Source organism: Tympanuchus pallidicinctus, unplaced genomic scaffold, assembly GCF_026119805.1.
Source record: "Tympanuchus pallidicinctus isolate F22 unplaced genomic scaffold, pur_lepc_1.0 scaffold11, whole genome shotgun sequence".
In the NCBI taxonomy this organism is placed as follows: domain Eukaryota; kingdom Metazoa; phylum Chordata; class Aves; order Galliformes; family Phasianidae; genus Tympanuchus; species Tympanuchus pallidicinctus.
The window spans coordinates 14,686-33,432 of record NW_026294627.1 but is presented as its reverse complement, the minus strand read 5'-3'; the positions used below and the strand labels follow the sequence as shown (position 1 = coordinate 33,432).

Below are 18,747 nucleotides of genomic sequence, written 5' to 3'. Positions count from 1 at the left end.
CCCATACCCACCTCCACGTCCGCCCCCATTCCCCATATCCCGCCTCCACCCCACCCCACCTTCCCCCAATCCCCCCCCCATTCACCCCCCACCTCCCCCCTTCCCCTCCATCTCCCTCTCCCCATCTCCCCCCCCCAGCACCGGGTGCCCCCCATCCCCCGACCCCACAGATCAGGATCAGGGCAGGTCGCTAACGGCGTTAATTAGATCTTAGGGCTGGAGGCCGCCGAGCACAGAGAGCCCCACCGTCAGCTGCTGCACTTGTGAAAAGTTAATGCAATTACGCCTTCCCTCTAAACTAATTAGGCAGCAATCTGCCACGCAAGGAGCTGCGGTGGCTGCCCAGAGCCGGGGGCACAGAGGGGGGGATGGGAGGGGAGGAGGAGGGGAGCAAAGGGGGGGGGGGTGGGGGGGGGCGCAGCGCCACGGCTGTGGGGAGGCAGAACGGCCCCGTGTCACCGGTGCTGGGGGGTGAGGGGGGGGGACAGGGGGGTGAGGGGGGGGGACAGGAGGGTGAGGGGGGGGAACAGGGGGGTGAGGGGGGGGGGACGACCTCACGGCGGTGCTGCAACGCATCCCTGGTGCCTGGCATGGAGCACGGAGCTGCTGCTGCAGCGCCTGGCACTGCAGGGGCCCTGCAAGCGCTCTGCAACCAGAGCTGGTGCAACCCATGCCTGGTGCACATGGTGCCCTTGCAAAGATGCACGGTGTTGGTGCAACCCACGCTTGGATGCCCCTGCAAAGTTGCACGGTGTTGGTGTAACCCGTGCTTGGTGCAACACAGAGTTGGTGCAACCCACGCTTGTGCTTGCTGCACGTGGCGCCCTTGCAAAGGTGCATGGCGTTGGTGCAACCCATGCTTGGTGCAACCCACGCTTGGATGCCTGTGATGCCCCTGTAAAGATGCACAGCATTGGTGCAATCTGTGCTTGGTGCAACCCATGCTTGGCTGCCCTTGCAAAGATGCACAGTGTTGGTGCAACCCATGCTTGGTGCAACACAGAGTTGGTGCACGTGGGGCCCTTGCAAAGGTGTGTGGCGTCAGTGCAACCCATGCTTGGTGCAACCCACACTTGGATGCCTGTGAAGCCCCTGCAAAGATGCAAGGCATTGGTGCAACCCGTGCTTGGTGCAACCCACACTTGGATGCCCTTGCAAAGATGCATGGTGTTGGTGCAACCCCTGCTTGGTACAACCCATACTTGGTGCATGTGGGGCTCTTGCAAAGCTGCGTGGCGTTGGTGCAACCCACGTTTGGTGCAACCCACACTTGGATGCCCCTGCAAAGATGCACGGCGTTGGTGCAACCCCTGCTTGGTGCCCGTGGTGCCCTTGCAGAGGAGCACAGCACCATTGCAACCCACGCTTGCTGCAACCAACTCTTGGTGCTCTTGCAAAGCTGCGTGGCGTTGGTGCAACCCACGTTTGGTGCAACCCACACTCGGATGCCCCTGCAAAGATGCACGGCGTTGGTGCAACCCAGAGTTGCTGCAACCCACGCTTGGTGCAACCAGCTCTTGGTGACCGTGATGCCCCTGCAAAGATGCACGGCCTTGGTGCAACCCATGCTTGTTGCAACCCATGTTTGGTGCACGTGGCGCCCTTGCAGAGGTGCGTGGTGTTGGTGCAACCCACGCTTGTGCTGGGTGCCCTTGGTGCCCTTGCAAAGTTGCACGGTGCTGGTGCAACCCGTTGCCTGCTGCAACCAACGCCTGCTGCTCGTGGCGCCCTTGCACAGCTGCACGGCGCCGCTGCAACCCACGCTTGGTGCAAGCAACTCTTGGTGCCCCTGCAGAGGCCGATTTAAGCAGGGCGGCTGTGGGGCTGCCCCCAACCCAACGCCACCCACCTCCTCCTCTCATCCCCCCCCTTCACACAGGGTTCCAGCAGTGCCACCCTCACCCGCGCGCCTTTATTGCCACTGACAGAAGAGCCCGAAGCCCCTCCAGCCGTCACCCCCGGCCCTGCGCCGCCTGCCCCAAATCCTTGCCCACATCCAGGAGCCCCGCAGGCGGCCCTGCAGCCCAACGTTGGGGTGGCTGGCGCCCTCCTGTCCTACAGGAAGTAAGCGATGTTCTTGGGGCTCAGAGGCGCCTGGATGTCCAGCTTGCGCGCCTTGCTGCCCTTCTCCACGATCTCCAGGCGCAACGTGGCCGCTTTGCTGTTCTCCTGTCCCGCCGCAGGGCTCTCGTCGGTCTTCAGCAGCTGCTTGTCGGAATCCTCCACGGCCACGCGCAGGGTGCAGCCCCGGGGCAGCAGGTCCTGCTCGTAGGCGGCCGCCAATTGGTTGACCACGCGCCGTTCCACCTGCGGGGGAAGGTTGACAGGGCACCCATGGGTGCACCTGGCCACGGGATGGACGGCAGCGTGGATCCATTGCTGCTCCTCCACCCCGTGCTCGGCCCTTGGGACCCATGGGTGCTCCCTCTTCCATGGGATGGACACCAGCACTGAGCCACCATTGGTGCTCCAACCGATGTTTGGCCCTTGGGACCCATGGGTGCACCCTCTTCCATTGGAAGGACGCAGCATGGACCCATAGGTGCTCCACCCTGTGCTCGGCCCTTGGGACCCACGGGTGCACCTTCTTCCATTGGAAGGACACAACATGGACCCATGGGTGCTCCATCCTGTGCTCAGCCCTTAGGACCCATGGGTGCACCCTCTTCCATTGGAAGGACACCAGAGTGGACCCATGGGTGCACCCTCCTCCATTGGAAGGACACCAGAATGGACCCATGGGTGCACCCTTCCGTGGGATGGACACCAGCATGGAGCCACCATGGGTGCTCCAACCAGTGTTTGCTCCTTGGGACCCATGGATGCACCTTCTTCCATTGGAAGGACAGCAGCGCGGATCCATTGGTGCTGCACCCCATGCTCAGCCCTTGGGACCCATGGGTGCTCCCTCTTCCACAGGATGGACAGCAGGATGGAGCCACCATTGATGCTCCAACCGATGCTTGCCCCTTGGGACCCAAGGGTGCACCTTCTTCCATTGGAAGGACACCAGAGTGGACCCATGGGTGCACCCTCTCTCATTGAATGACACCAGCATGGAGCCACCATTGGTGCTCCAACCCATGTTTGCCCCTTGCGACCCATGGGTGCACCCTCTTCCATTGGAAGGACACCAGAATGGACCCATGGGTGCACCCTCTTCCATGGGATGGACACCAGCATGGACCCATTGGTGCTGTACCCTGTGCTCAGCTCTTGGGACCCATGGGTGCACCTTCTTCTATGGGAAGGACACACCATGGACCCATGGGTGCTCCCTTCCAAGGGATGGACACCAGCATGGAGCCACCATTGATGCTCCAACCCATGTTTGCCCCTTGGGACCCATGGGTGCACCCTCTTCCACTGGAAGGACACAGCATGGAGCCACCACTGACGCTCCACCCCACGTTTGGCCCTAAGGACCCATGGGTGCCCCCTCTTCTATTGGAAGGACACAAACACGGACCCACCTCTGGTTCTCCACCCCACATTTTGCCCTTGGCACCCATGGGTGCACCCTCTTCCATTGGAAGGACACAAACGAGGACCCACCTCTGGTTCTCCACCCCATGTTTTGCCCTTGGCACCCACGGGTGCACCCTCCCCCATTGGAAGGCCACCAGCATGCACCCATTGGTGCTGCACCCCATGCTCAGCCCTTGGGACCCACGGGTGCACTCTCCCCCATTGGAAGGACACAAACAAGGACCCACCTCTGGTTCTCCACCCCACATTTTGCCCTTGGCACCCACGGGTGCACCCTCTTCCATTGGAAGGACACAAACGAGGACCCACCTCTGGTTCTCCACCCCACATTTTGCCCTTGGCACCCATGGGTGCACCCTCTTCCATTGGAAGGACACAAACGAGGACCCACCTCTGGTTCTCCACCCCACATTTTGCCCTTGGCACCCACGGGTGCACCCTCTTCCATTGGAAGGACACCAGCATGGAGCCACCACTGGTTCTGCACCCCACGTTTGGCCCTTGGCACCCACGTGTGCACCCATCCACAGGCCGGCCACGCGCACGGACCCACAGAGGCTCCCCATAGGAGGGACTCGGGGGTCCCGGTGCCCACCCAGCACCCAGCGGAGCCTCACCTCGTGCTTGATGGACCTGGCGCCGTAGTGCAGGTTGTAGCCGTCGGCCAACACGTCCAGCACCTCCCGGTCCCACAGCAGAGTGATGTTGTGCCGCGCTTTGGCCTGGGGGGGAGAGAAGGGGCTGAGCTCCCACCAAGGGGGACGGGGAGGGTTTGAGGGTGGGGGTGTCCTTGGGGTGGGGGTCTCTTCCTCTCGCTCCTCACGTACTTTCTTGGCCCAGAAGCTGAGCTCCTTGTTGACGAGCTGGATGAGCTCCGAGTGGCAGAAGGGGAGGAAATAAACGATTTCGTTGATCCTGCCCAGGAATTCGTCCCGTCTGAAGTGAGCCTGTGGGGATGGGGGGGGTCAGGGGGACGCGGGGGGACGTGGGGGGGCCCCCCAGCTCCAATGGGTGCTGTGTGGGGCGGGGATGGGGCTGGGTTGGGTTGGAGGAGGATTGGGATTGAGATGGGTGGTGGGGGTGAGGTTTGGGTTGGGGTTGGGTTGGGATTAGGGCTGAGATTAGGGTTGAGATTAGGGATGAGTTTGGGGGTGGGGTTGGGATTAGGGTTGAAGTTGGGGGGGTTGGATGGGTTGGGATTAGGATGGGGTTGGGGTTAGGGTTAGGGTTGGGGATGAGGTTTGGGTTGGGGTTGGGTTGGGATTAGGGCTGAGATTAGGGTTGAGATTAGGGTTGAGATTGGGGGTGGGGTTGGGATTAGGGTTGAAGTTGGGGGGGGTTGGGTCGGGATGGGATTAGGATTGAGAATGGGGTTGGGGTTAGGTTTAGGGTTGGGGGTGAGGTTTGGGTTGGGGTTGGGCTGGGATTAGGGTTGAGAATGGGGTTGGGGTTAGGTTTAGGGTTGGGGATAAGGTTTGGGTTGGGGTTGGGGTTGGATTGAGATTGAGATTGGGATTGGAGTTGGGGTCAGATTTGGGGGTGGGGTAATGGGTTGAGGTTGGGGCTAGATTTAGGATCGAGGTTGAGGTCTGGGTTGGTGTTGGGGTTGGGATTAGGGTTGGGTTTAAGGCTGGAGTTGGGGTTAGGGTTAGAGGTGGGATTGGGATTAGGGTTTGGGTTGGGGGTGAGTTTGGGGTTGGGGTTACGGGTGGGTTTAGGGTTAGAGTTAGGATTGAGGCTGAGGTTAGGATTGGTGTTGGGATTAGGGTTGGGTTTGGGGTTGGGGTTGGAATGGAGAGGGGAGGGGAGATGGAGGGGAGTAGAGAAAGGGAGAGGAGAGGAGAGGAGAGGAGAGGAGAGGAGAGGAGAGGAGAGGAGAGGAGAGGAGAGGAGAGGAGAGGAGAGGAGAGGAGAGGAGAGGAGAGGAGAGGAGAGGAGAGGAGAGGAGAGGAGAGGAGAGGAGAGGAGAGGAGAGGAGAGGAGAGGAGAGGAGAGGAGAGGAGAGGAGAGGAGGGGAGAGGAGGGGAGAGGAGGGGAGGGGAGGGGAGAGGAGGGGAGAGGAGAGGAGAGGAGAGGAGAGGAGAGGAGAGGAGAGGAGAGGAGAGGAGAGGAGAGGAGAGGAGAGGAGAGGAGAGGAGAGGAGAGGAGAGGAGAGGAGAGGAGAGGAGAGGAGAGGAGAGGAGAGGAGAGGAGAGGAGGGGAGGGGAGAGGAGGGGAGGGGAGGGGAGGGGAGGGGAGAGGAGGGGAGAGGAGAGGAGAGGAGAGGAGAGGAGAGGAGGGAGGGGAGGGGAGGGGAGAGGAGGGGAGAGGAGAGGAGAGGAGAGGAGAGGAGAGGAGAGGAGAGGAGAGGAGAGGAGAGGAGAGGAGAGGAGAGGAGAGGAGAGGAGAGGAGAGGAGAGGAGAGGAGAGGAGAGGAGAGGAGAGGAGAGGAGAGGAGAGGAGAGGAGAGGAGAGGAGAGGAGAGGAGAGGAGAGGAGAGGAGAGGAGAGGAGAGGAGAGGAGAGGAGAGGAGAGGAGAGGAGGGGAGGGGAGAGGAGGGGAGGGGAGGGGAGGGGAGGGGAGAGGAGGGGAGAGGAGAGGAGAGGAGAGGAGAGGAGAGGAGAGGAGAGGAGAGGAGAGGAGAGGAGAGGAGAGGAGAGGAGAGGAGAGGAGAGGAGAGGAGAGGAGAGGAGGGGAGAGGAGAGGAGAGGAGAGGAGAGGAGAGGAGAGGAGAGGAGAGGAGAGGAGAGGAGAGGAGAGGAGAGGAGAGGAGAGGAGAAAGCAGCTCCACCTTTAAAATGGGGCGAATGACCTTCTCCTTGAACTGCTTGGAGATGGTGATCTTTTCAGACACCTGCACGTCCTCTGTAAGACAGAAGGACAGAGAGAGCTGGGGGGAGGTGTGAAATGTTGGGACGGGGGCACGGGGATGGAAGCATGGGGTGAACAGGACAGCAGGACAGCAGGACAGCAGGACAGCCTTCCCCCCCAGCAGCTCTCTGCTCAGCTCGGGCTTCACTTCCCTCCACTGACTGCAGATGGAGCCAAGGGCTGCCAGCCCCGCTCCAGCATCCCACGGCTGGCTGAGCGACTGGGACGCCGGCGGGTGCTTCCATCAACACCGACCGAGGGCTCAGCAGCAGCCCTGCCTGCTGCTCCCGAGCCCGGATGGAGAGATGCTGCATCTCCTTCCCCGCATCGCTCCACTTGCTGCCCTCCCAGCTGCTCTCAGTGCCACCCCCAGGCCTGGGCTCGGCACAACGGCAGGGAGATGCTGTGTTTTCTGACCCCCACTGTGTTTTCTGGCCGTGCTCTCGCTGCAGCTCTTTGTTTCGTACAGATCCAGAAATTAAAATCCGATGCTTTCGTCGTTCGGGAGAAAAGCATTTGGCATTTGGAAATGCGATTCTTCAAAGTTCAGCGCCAGCCAGGCTTTGTCCTTTTGCTGCTCCGATGGAAGCTTGGAGGATCTGAACTGGGGCGGCCAATTCTCAGAGTACAGAGGGTGAGGTGGGGGTAGAGAGGTAGAAAGCCATCGGGTGCCCCCGTGGGGGCTCAGTCCTCACTAACAGGCGAAGGAAAGCGTAGCTCGGCCCTAATCACCACTAAATTAAGCACAGGACAAATGGACCCGCTGTGTAAGAAAGCCTCCTGCAGGGACAGACAGAGCTGGGGGGCTTCAGAGAGGGGCAAACCCGAAGCAGAGGCGCTGTGGGATCATCCCTGCCTCCTCCCGCGGGCCGTGCTGCTGTGCTGGGCTCAGGATGTGGGGCTGGCGGTTGGACCATCCGTCCAGGCGGCCATTTCCGACCCCAACGACTCCGTGACCCCCAGCTGGAGGGGCCCACGAGCTCCATCCCGTACCTAAGTTCTCTGCGATCCTCTTCTTGCTCATCTCCGCGGCCTCCTGCCTGAGCTGCAGGGCGTGCTGGGCGATCTCGTCGCTCGCCACGTTGGAGGTCATGATGAAGATGGCGTCCTTGCAGTCGATGGTTTTCCCTTTGCCGTCCGTCAGCCTGCCCTGCCACGACACCGAGGCAGCAACGCAGCGTGAGCGGGGAACCCCAGGGGCACAGGGCTCTGCTTTCCCCCACCATGGGCTTCCTTATGCTGCCCTGAGGGGAGGGGGCGAGCTGCAGGAATTCCAGCATCTCACAGGGACCACATGGCTGCCTGCCCACCTCCACCTCCACCTCTCTCCATCTCCATCTCCATCCCCATCCCCATCTATCTCCACCTCCATCTACATCTATCTCCACCTCTATCTCCATCCCCATCCCATCCCATCCCATCCCATCCCATCCCATCCCCATCCCCATCCCCATCCCCATCTCCATCTCCATCCCCATCTCCACCTCTACCATCTATCCCCATCTCCACCATCTGTCTCCATCTCCATCTCCATCTGCCTCCATCTCCATCTACCTCCATCTCCATTCCATCTCAGTCCCTTCCCCATCTCAGTCCCCATCTCCATCCCATCCCATCCCATCCCATCCCATCCCATCCCATCCCCATCTCCACCTCCATCCTCATCTCCACCTCCACCATCTATCCCCATCTCCATCATCTATCGCCATCTCCATCTCCATCTGCCTCCATCTCCATCTATCTCCATCTCCATTCCATCTCAGTCCCATCCCCATCCCCATCCCCATCCCCATCTCCATCCTATCCCATCCCATCCCCATCTCCATCTATCTCCATCTCCATCCCCATCTCCATCTATCTCCATCTCCATCTCCATCCTCATCTCCACCTCTACCATCTATCCCCATCTCCACCATCTGTCCCCATCTGTATCTCCATCTGCCTTCGTCTCCATCCATCCCCATCCCACCCCATCCCATCCCATCCCACCCCACCCCATCCCATCCATCTCCATCCCCACCTCCATCTCCACCTCCACCATCTCTATCTCCATCTCCATCTGTCTCTGTTTCCATCTATCTCCATCCCCATCCCCATCATCCCCATCTCCATCCCATCCCCATCCCCATCCCATCCCACCCCCAGCCAGGAGATGTGGGGCAGAGCAAGCTTTGGTTTGGCCGCGCAGGAGCCACTCAGAAGTGCTCCTTCTGTTGATTAACAAAGTAAAGGAGGGAGAGAGAAGCAGAAGGCAGCGACGAGCTGCTCCCCAGGCTGTCTCTCCCCTCGATCTGTCTCCGGCAGCACATCTCTACCACAGTGACACAAATCCTCGTTGGGTGCTTGAGATTAACATTTGGGTTATTGCCCTGTCAAGCGAGCGGTGCAGGAATTGATTTCACATTGAGCTGCCGCCGCGATGATCTATGCAAGAAAAATGGCCTTATTAATCCTTACAAAAAGAAAAACAAAACTCCGCGACACCTCCGGAGTTTGTTTGCCTGCCAGGATGGATGGGGACCTGAGAAACGAATGGGAGAAGCTGCGTGCTGGGAGGAGGCGGACGCCTGTTGTGCTCTCCTCGGAGGCAGGCGCCAGGCACGGAGAAAAGCCTGCGGAGCGGCACAGAGGCACAAAGCCCTGCTCTCACCTCATCGAAGAGCTGCAGCATGATGGTGAGCACGTCCGGGTGGGCTTTGTCCACCTCGTCGAACAGCACCACGGCGTTGGGGCACTGCCGCAGCTTCTTGGTCAGCTGCCCGCCCTCCTCGTGGCCCACGTAGCCCGGAGGGGAGCCGATGAACTTGGCCACCTGCGGGGGGAGAGGATGTGTGAGAGCAGAGCCAGGGCTTCGGCGAGGGCAAACGGAGAGCTCCATCCTCTGCAACGAGCCCTTCTGGGAGGCAGTTTGAAGGACAGCAAGCGGTGCGCGGGGAGCGAAGGACGTTTGTCCTCCATCAGCAGCAACGGCGCTCCCAGCTGTGATCGCGGGGGGTTCGAAAACAGGAGAGAGGAGAGTGATCCTGGCAGGGGAAATGCTTTTGCAGACACGGCCCAGCACTGCCAGGCAGCCACAGAACGGTGAAGGTTGGAAAAGATCCCTTCAAGATCCCCAACCCACCCACTGACTTGGCCCTAAACAGAACCACGGAATCACAAAGGTTGGAAAGACCTCCAAGATCCCCAAATCCCACCCCAACCCATCCCCCTGTGCCCACTGACCACGGCCCTCTACAGAGCCATAGAATCAGCCCTAATAGTTGGAACAGACCTCCAAGATCCCCAAGTCCAACCCCAACCCATCCTGCTGTGCCCACTGACTTGGCCCTAAACAGAGCCACGGAATCACAAAGGTTGGAACAGACCTCCAAGATCCCCAGATCCAACCCAACACACCACCCCCAACGACCCCGTCCCTAAACAGAACGATGAAGTCATTATGGTTGGAAAAGGAACCTGAGATCCCCAAACTCAACCCCAACCCATCCCGCTGTGTCCACTGACTTGGCCCTAAACAGAGCCATAGAATCATTATAGTTGGAAAGACCTCCAAGATCCTCAAATCCCACCCCAACCCATCCCCCTGTGCCCACTGACCACGGCCCTCTACAGAGCCATAGAATCAGCCCTAATAGTTGGAAAGACCTCCAAGATCCCCAAGTCCAACCCCAACCCATCCCACCGTGTCCACTGATCACGTTCCTCAATAGAATCATAGAATCATTACGGTTGGAAAAGGCATCCGAGATCCTCCAAGCCAACCTCCATCCATCCCACCGTACCCACTGACCATGGCCCTCAACAGAGCCATAGAATCAGCCCTAATAGTTGGAAAGACCTCCAAGATCCCCAAATCCAACCCCAACCCATCCTGCTGTGCCCACTGTCCGCGGCCCTAAACAGAGCCATAGAATTGTTACGGTTGGAAAGGCCTCCGAGATGCCCCAACCCAACCATCACACCATGCTCCATGACCCCAAACAGAACCATAGAATCACAAAGGTTGGAAAGACCTCCAAGATCCCCAAATCCACCCCAACCCATCCACTGACTTGGCCCTAAACAGAACCACGGAATCACAAAGGTTGGAACAGACCTCCAAGATCCCCACATCCCACCCCAACCCATCCCAACGTGTCCACAGACCATGGCCCTAAACTGAACCATAGAATCACTGCACCTGGAAAAGGAACCTGAGATCCCCAAACTCAACCCCAACCCATCCTGCTGTGCCCACTGACTTGGCCCTAAACAGAGCCATAGAATTGTTACGGTTGGAAAGGCCTCCGAGATGCCCCAACCCAACCATCACACCATGCTCCATGACCCCAGACAGAACCATAGAATCACAAAGATTGACAAGACCTCCAAGATCCCCCAATCCAACCCAGCACACCACCCCCAACGACCCCGTCCCTAAACAGAACGATGAAGTCATTATGGTTGGAAAAGGAACCTGAGATCCCCAAACTCAACCCCAACCCATCCCGCTGTGTCCACTGACTTGGCCCTAAACAGAGCCATAGAATCATTATAGTTGGAAAGACCTCCAAGATCCCCAAATCCCACCCCAACCCATCCACTGACTTGGCCCTAAACAGAGCCATGGAATCACAAAGGTTGGAACAGACCTCCAAGATCCCCAAATCCAACCCAACCCATCCACTGACTTGGCCCTAAACAGAACCACGGAATCACAAAGGTTGGAACAGACCTCCAAGATCCCCCAATCCAACCCAACCCATAACTGCTGACGGCGCCCCCCATCCCCGCGGCCCTGGGACACCTCCAAGGACCCCGACCCCCCCTCTCCCTGGGCAGCTGTGCCAACGCATCACCCCTCTTTGGAAGAAGAATGTTGAGGGACGTGGTTCAGTGGGAGCTGTTGGTAACAGGTTGGACTGGATGAGCTTTTAGGTCTTTTCCAACCTTGGTGATTCTATGATTCTATGATTCCAAGAACCGTTCCCCAGTCTCCAGCCTGGCCTTCCCCGGCCTGAAGCCACAAAGCTCCCGTGGCTCAACCTGCCCAGCTGGGTGCAGAGGCAGCAGAGCAGAGCCCCGAGCCCTCAGCATCGCCCGCAGCCACACCGGGGTCTCCCCAAGCAGGGCTCCCAGCTGCAGCTCCGCACGCCCATCGGCGCAGGGCTGCCCCCAGGGCCGCTGCTCCCGACCTCGCCATCCTTGTTTGCTTGAGAAATGCGCATCGCTCCCCGTGCAATTCTCTGCGCCATCCCTCCCCTCTGCTCTGCCTCCCGTCTCTGTCAGGGCGCCGTGTTTCACGTCTCGCGTTTTACACCGCTGCTCCCGACTCCTTCTTCGCACTGAGCCGTCGGCGCCGCCTGCTTTTCCTCCATTTCTCGCTGATGCTGGGCAGCACCCGGCACCACGGCCATCCATCAGGGCAGATGCGAGCACCTGGCTGCTCTCTGCGCTGCCCTCCTCGCCTCTCGGCTCGAAGGAAGTGCTCTCCTCCTCTTCCTCCTCTTCCTCCTCCTCCCAAAGCGTGCCGGGCTGCAGTGCGCTCACGGTTGGTTTTTCATCCACCTGGACCCCCAGGCCCTTCTCTCCAGTCCTTCTCCCACCCCATGTCATCGAGGAAGACGTTGAGGAGCACCGGGACGGACGCCGCTCAGCGCCGCCCCACCTGAGCACGCTGACCGCCCTCTGACCACGGCCGTCCACCCAGCTCCTTATCCACCGAAACGCCTTCAAACCCTCGTCTCTCCGATTCAGAGATCAGGATGAGGTGGGAGGCCGTGCCCAAGGCCAGGGAGGTGGCACCAACCAGCCTCCCTCTGTCCATCAGTGCTGTCCCTCCATCACAGAGGGCTGCCGTTTGGGTCAGGCACGACGTCCCCCTGCTGCAACCATGCTGACGGTCTCAGATCACCAGCTCATCCCTCCTGTGCTTTAACAACTCTTCCAGGAGGTTCTGTTCCACATCCAGGCTGGTTCCATCCCCATCAGCAGCTCGCTGTATTTTGCAGCAGGTTGGGGGGCAGCCCCTGAGCCCCCCGCAGGAGAGCTGGGACACGTGGGTCGCACATCCATCCCCCTCTGTGCAGCACCACCAGCTGAGAAGGAGGGCTGATGGAGAAGCCCACGCCGTGGTCCCGTCCTCCTGCTGGCTTCTGCCCACACCAAAGCAGCAGCTCCTGCTTTCACAGAATCACAGAATCGCTCGGGTTGGAAAAGACCTTAAAGATCATCAAGTGCAACCACAACCCAACCGCTGTACCCTAAGGAGCCTCCAGTAAATCAGGTCCCTGAGCACCTCATCCAAACGGGTTTTAAACACATCCAGGGGCGGTGATTCAGCCACCTCCCTGGGGAGTCCATTGCAGCGCTCGACATCCTTCCTGTAAAGAAGTTTTTCCTGATATCCAACCTAAACCTCTCCTGGCACGATTCGAGGCTATTTCCCCTCATCCTGTCACTGCCACCACTGAGAAGAGACCAAACCCACTCTCACTGCCATCGCCTTTCTCAAGCAGGTCCAAAGGAGGCCTCACAGCTCAGAGCTCAGCCCAGCAACTCCCTTGCACTGCTGTTTCAGTCAGAAATGGTGTAAAAACTGAAGAGGGCTCTCTTACAATTCCCTACCGTGAGAAACTCTCACCTGTTGAGCTGAAGCTGCAGAGGCAACTTGGAAAGTGAAAGAAAAAGTGATATTAAGGTTGTGCTTGATACAAATAGAACGAGAGGAACTGAAAACTTGCTCTTTATAGAATGACTGATTGGGGCTTTGCCAGCCCCAGACCCCCCCAAACTCATCCCCCATCCCACGGACCAACCTCGTGCCTCTCCTGGAACTCCGACATGTCCAGTCTGATGAAACCCTGGAAGAGAAAAGAAGCACAGCACGTGAGTCTCCATGCAAACACTCCGACTTTGGTCACATCTGGGAGGCTCTCCAAAGGAGGTGGCTGCATGGCTCCCCGTTTGCTTTGTCCTCAGGCCAAAGCTTCCAATGGAAAACCCTTCCACGGGGAGCAGCTGCGCCCCCTCGGCCCAACGCTGCCTGCGGACGCGAGGCTGAGGTCTCCCTCCAGCACACATTGCCACCAGCACGGGGGAGAGGAGCTTTACCTTCTTCACATCCTTGTGGATGTACTTGGCTGTCTGCTTGGCCAGCTCCGTTTTACCTGTTGCAAACACAAGCGCACGGTCAGCGTTCCGCCTCCTCTCCAGAGGAAGAATATCAGGGGAAGGACGGAATGCTTTTGGTGCCTCGGTCAGCTGAACAACGTCTGACATGGAGACACGTGGGGCGTTTGGCCCTTGGTCTTCCAGGCACCCCCAGCCCCACACAGCGCGTCCACTCACACAACACAGCTCTCCGCTGCTCGGCTTTCCTGCCTCCATACCCATTCATCCCTCATTCCAACATCCATTCACATCTCATTTCAGTATCCATTCATACTTTATTCCAATATCCACTCACATCTCACTTCAGTATCCATTCACATCTCATTTCAATACCCATTCATCCCTCATTCCAACATCCACTCACATCCCATTCCAACATCCATTCACATCTCATTCCAACATCCATTCACATCTCATTTCAGTATCCATTCACATCTCATTTCAACATCCATTCATACTTTATTCCAACATCCACTCACATCTCATTCCAACATCCATTCACATCTCATTTCAGTATCCATTCACATCTCATTTCAGTATCCATTCATACTTTATTCCAACATCCACTCACATCTCATTCCAACATCCATTCATACTTTATTCCAACATCCACTCACATCTCATTCCAACATCCATTCACATCTCATTTCAACATCCACTCACATCTCATTTCAACATCCACTCACATCTCATTCCAACATCCATTCACATCTCATTTCAGTATCCACTCACATCTCATTTCAATATCCATTCATACTTTATTCCAACATCCACTCACATCTCATTCCAACATCCATTCATACTTTATTCCAACATCCACTCACATCTCATTTCAATATCCATTCGCATCTCATTTCAATATCCATTCATACTTTATTCCAATATCCACTCACATCTCATTCCAACATCCATTCACATCTCATTCCAACATCCATTCATACTTTATTCCAACATCCACTCACATCTCATTTCAGTATCCACTCACAACTCATTTCAGCATCCATTCACATCTCATTTCAATATCCATTCATACTTTATTCCAGCATCCACTCACATCTCATTTCAATATCCATTCACATCTCATTTCAACATCCATTCATACTTTATTCCAGCATCCACTCACATCTCATTTCAATATCTATTCACATCTCATTTCAATATCCATTCACATCTCATTTCAACATCCATTCATACTTTATTCCAATATCCATTCATATCTTGACTCAGTATTTGTTCACATCTTATCCCCTGCCCTTGCCCAGAGAGGAGAAGCGCCGGTGTTGCTTTGAATGCCACCATTTGTTACTTGAGATCTCATGATTTCTAATTCCTTTCCTTCTCGCCCTTCACCCCCCCAAGTAAAACCCGTTCTGCCCGTTTCATGAACCAATCAGCTTCACGCCGCTCGAGGAGAAATATTATCAGCACCAACACAACGATGCTGCCGCAGAGCCATCGGAGCCCGCGTGAGCAGGAGGAGACGGGGTTTGTGAGCAGCCACAGCTCCCAGCCACGAGGAATCCCGTGGGACAGCAGGGCTCTGCTGGGCCTGTGCTCCTGCAAGGGGAAGATGCTCATTTCGGAGCTGGGCTGAGCAGTGAGGGATGCGGATGGGCGCCTGGGGGACGCGGAGGGGGCGTGCAGCCCTTCCTTGGGACGGCGCTGGGGTTTGGGTTCGGGTTGGGGCTACGAGGGGGAAATATCTTCTCCCAAGAGCGGCCACGCGCCGCACGGCTGCCCAGGGAGTTGGGGGGGGACCCTGGGGGTGTCCCAGAAGGGCAGGGATGTGGAGCTGCGGGACGCACGATGATGGGGTTGGATTCAGCTCTGCTGCAACCTTTGTGACGCTGCGGTGCGGAGCAGCTCTGCATCCCGCTGACGTTACCTATCCCAGATGATCCCAAGAAGAGGAAGACCAGCGGGTGCTCCTCGTCGTACCAGCCGTTCTCCTTCCTCCGAATAGCTGCCAGGGGAACAAAAGTCGGGGGGGGGGGGGGGGGAGAAGGCGTATAAATCAATGACACAAAAGCAAGTATAATTATCACTAAGTATACACTATGTTTTACTGCTCTCTGCCCACTCAAAGTCCTCCCTGCCATTAGTGCTACCTAATTTGATTAGCCAGCAAAGGCCCCAGAGACACCTAATCAGGTTAGCATGGATTTGGAAAGCTGCCCAGAGCAGATTTCGGATAAACTTTTCCAGGATGTGCACTCAGCGTTGCCAGGGAGACGGCGAGGAGGGGGGACAGGGGCTGAGCCGGGCTTCCAGCTCTGAGCTCAGCCAGCCTTCCTGTGAATAAAGCAGCTCTGCACAAGCCTTTTTCTTTTTTTCCTTTCTCGTTGTTGTTGATTTGTTGGTCGGTGTTTTCTTCTTGCATTACTTCTCGCGTGCATATGAAAGGAGGGAAGGCTGCAGCTCCGGCTTGAGGCAGGCGGTTTGTCTCCATGGGTGACGCCAAAGGTTAAGGCACCGAGGGGAAATGCCTACTTCTGTCACAACACAACGAGGGCTTGGAGGCCCAAACATCTGCTCCCCTGCCCTAATTCCGACAGCACAGCCCTGCTGCTGCACCGGTCTGGTCTGCGGCGCTGGGGAGACGCCTCTCACCCCATCCGGGTTCCTACAAGCAGCCCAGATGTGATTTACCCCCCTCAATCTGAGCAGGCACTGAATCAAAAGGCTGCTCTACAGAGGTGGAAGAGGAGGAAGGGAGCTCTAAGCCAAGAGCAACAAACAGAGCAGCGCCAGCAGGCAGCATGGGGCCGCGGGGGGAGAAATGGGCACCGGCTCAGAACATCGGCCTTTTGCCTTAGCGGGCACGGCGGTGCTGGGTTGGTGGCTGGTTACACTGCAGGTCATTTCCAGCCTTCACAGCTCTGATTCCAGGATTCTTATTGCGATGGTGGTGCTGGGTTGGCGGTTGGAGGTCATTTCCAGCCTTCACAGCTCTGATTCCATGACAATTAGTGGGCATGGCGGTGCTGGGTTGGTGGTTGGTTACACTGGAGGTCATTTCCAACCTTTACAGCTGTGATTCCATGACTCTTAGTGGGCATGGTGGTGCTGGGTTGGTGGTTGGGTTACACTGGAGGTCATTTCCAACCTTTACAGCTGTGATTCCATGACTCTTAGTGGACACAGGGGTTCTGGGTTGGTCATTTCCAGCCTTCACAGCTCTGATTCCAGGATTCTTATTGGGATGGCGGTGCTGGGTTGGCGGTTGGAGGTCATTTCCAGCCTTCACAGCTCTGATTCCATGACAATTAGTGGACACAGTGGTGCTGGGTTGGTCATTCCTAACCTTCACAGCTCTGATTCCATGGCTTTTAGTGGGCATGGTGGTGCTGGGTTGGCAGCTGAGTTACACTGGAGGTCATTTCCAACCTTCACAGCTGTGATTCCACGACTCTCAGTGGGGCACAGTGGTGCTGGGTTCGTCATTTCCAGCCTTCACAGCTCTGATTCCAGGATTCTTATTGGGATGGCGGTGCTGGGTTGGCGGTTGGAGGTCATTTCCAACCTTCACAGCTCTGATTCCACGACTCTCAGTGGGGCACGGTGATGCTGGGTTGGCGGTTGGAGGTCATTTCCAACCTTCCCAGTGCTGTGGGTCTGTGATTCTACAAGTGGGCCTGGTGAGGATGGCAGCTGGACTCGATCACCTCTCATTGCATCCCATCCAACGGTGCTGACAGGGCAGGCTGGATATCAGGAACGGCTTCTCTGCGCGTGGTTGGGCAGCGGCACAGCGGGGTGTCAGCATCCACGGAGGCGCTCAGAGCCGCGGCGATGTGGCGCTGAGGGCTGTGGTCAGTCAGCATTTTGGGGATGGGACGGGGTTCAACTCGGGGATCTCAGAGGAGTTTTCTGACCTCAATGACTACACGGAATCACCAAGGCTGGAAAAGACCTCCGAGATCTCCAAAGTCCGGCCGTCCACCCATCGCCAACACTTCCCACTGCCCTGAGCACAACACCTAAACGCTCCTTGAACACCTCTAAGGATGGTGACCCCGCCGCCCCTTGGGCACGGCTCACAGTGGGGTGGGATGGAGTTGGAACTTGTGATGATGCCGGAGATCTTTTCCAACCCTAACGATGCCACGATTCCATCCTACGAGAACACAACCTCAGCAACAGCATCAGCACATGGGGCGAATCCTCGCGCAACAAAGCCACGGACGGACAGCAACAAGTCGCCTCTGCCAGCAGGAGGTGAACAGGGAAGGCACTCAAGAGCAGCACGAACGCCGGGAGGGCTGAGGATTGACTCGACTGCTGAGCATCTCCACGCCGAGCAGCCCTGCCTCCCGCCTGCGCTCAGTCGTCGTCGTTTTTAATGGATGGGGAATAACGAGGACAGCGACAATTTCTGCAGCTATTTCAGCGGAGATAATAAAGGTAATAAACTTTTGCTCGGGGGCACGGAGTGACCAGTGGCAGGGGTCAGCCCGCGCGGCGCCGCGGAGGCGGCGAGGTGAAGCGCAGCGCTTTTTTGTTCAGCAGGACATCAGGCTTTATGGATACGAGCTCGGCTGCCTCCTGATACACACCGTGCATAACGGCTGCCACGAGGTTACTGCCTGTGATTCAGTGCCGTGCTGGGCTGGAAGGTGCTGACTGCCGCTGCCCAGGGCGCCTTGCGTACATGGACAGAGCGACGAGGCGTAAAAGCTTTCCTATAAGCTGCCTTAAAGTCAGCACACGGCCCAGTCCTGAACTTTGGAAAACCGTTCTGGCCATGCACGCAGAGGGCTGCCGTCCCACAGCTCTCCGCCTCCAAACTCTGCAGGGTCGGAGCTGGGAAGAGGAAGAAAGTTTAGGGACGAAGCACAGCAGTCTGAAGGATGGGGAGCTTCTGATCTTGAGAACCCGTGGGCAAAGCTCCGGAAGCCGTCAGGAACGCTCCTTCCCTTGGGGTTCTCAATCCAGCTCCTCTCCGCTGCCACTCCATAGGTCTGCGCCGAAGCTCTGGGCGAGCTCAGCTGCAGGGATGGCAGACGTGGGGGGCAGGCCGCGCTTCCCCATGGAATTCAGGCCCAACGTCCACGCGAAGAGGCCAACGATGGCAGCCGGGTTTTCTTCTTCGGAGCCGTTTCCAGCGCTGCCGCCGCGCTCCCAGTTTATTTTGTCCATCCGTAACGACGTAACTGTAGCGCTGCGTCTCCGAGAGGCCCTTCAGCCTGCTATTGAACTGATAAATTCACTGTATTACTTTACACAAATCAATACCCCAGCAGTTATCAGGGGTTG

At 57.5% G+C, this 18,747-nt stretch overlaps 1 protein-coding gene and 3 long non-coding RNA genes across 42 annotated transcripts in view; 2 read left to right on the top strand and 2 right to left on the bottom strand.

Annotated features, from left to right (window-relative positions):
• Positions 1–1,890: 1,890 nt before the first annotated feature.
• The window catches only part of CLPB (caseinolytic mitochondrial matrix peptidase chaperone subunit B), a 31,078-nt gene continuing 14,221 nt past the window's right edge, over positions 1,891–18,747 (bottom strand). The window contains exons 3-15 of one of the 39 annotated variants that reach the window (XM_052671062.1): positions 14,686–15,454; positions 14,364–14,455; positions 14,249–14,317; positions 14,042–14,202; positions 13,950–13,995; positions 13,432–13,742; positions 13,137–13,181; positions 8,990–9,151; positions 7,333–7,489; positions 6,260–6,333; positions 4,317–4,436; positions 4,107–4,211; positions 1,891–2,307 (exon numbers count right to left, since the gene is read on the bottom strand). In XM_052671062.1, coding sequence (XP_052527022.1) covers positions 2,056–2,307; positions 4,107–4,211; positions 4,317–4,436; positions 6,260–6,333; positions 7,333–7,489; positions 8,990–9,151; positions 13,137–13,181; positions 13,432–13,713 — 1,197 coding nt within the window. In that variant the 5' untranslated portion in view covers positions 13,714–13,742; positions 13,950–13,995; positions 14,042–14,202; ... (1 more) ...; positions 14,364–14,455; positions 14,686–15,454 and the 3' untranslated portion in view covers positions 1,891–2,055. Of the gene's footprint in view, positions 2,308–4,106; positions 4,212–4,316; positions 4,437–6,259; positions 6,334–7,332; positions 7,490–8,989; positions 9,152–13,136; positions 13,182–13,431; positions 13,743–13,949; positions 13,996–14,041; positions 14,341–14,363; positions 14,488–14,524; positions 14,612–14,685; positions 15,455–18,747 lie in introns of those variants that run through there. The other 38 variants (XM_052671066.1, XM_052671074.1, XM_052671071.1 and 35 more) reach the window with 38 other exon arrangements.
• LOC128074849 (uncharacterized) lies at positions 9,162–10,450 on the bottom strand. The gene is made up of 4 exons (XR_008203477.1): positions 10,388–10,450; positions 10,178–10,213; positions 9,657–9,886; positions 9,162–9,547 (listed from the first exon to the last, which is right to left on the bottom strand). It is a non-coding gene; the product is annotated as an uncharacterized LOC128074849 (long non-coding RNA).
• Positions 13,840–14,243, top strand: LOC128074848 (uncharacterized). The gene is made up of 2 exons (XR_008203476.1): positions 13,840–14,027; positions 14,213–14,243. It is a non-coding gene; the product is annotated as an uncharacterized LOC128074848 (long non-coding RNA).
• On the top strand, positions 16,320–17,116 carry LOC128074850 (uncharacterized). Its single transcript, XR_008203478.1, has 3 exons — positions 16,320–16,420; positions 16,503–16,648; positions 17,003–17,116. It is a non-coding gene; the product is annotated as an uncharacterized LOC128074850 (long non-coding RNA).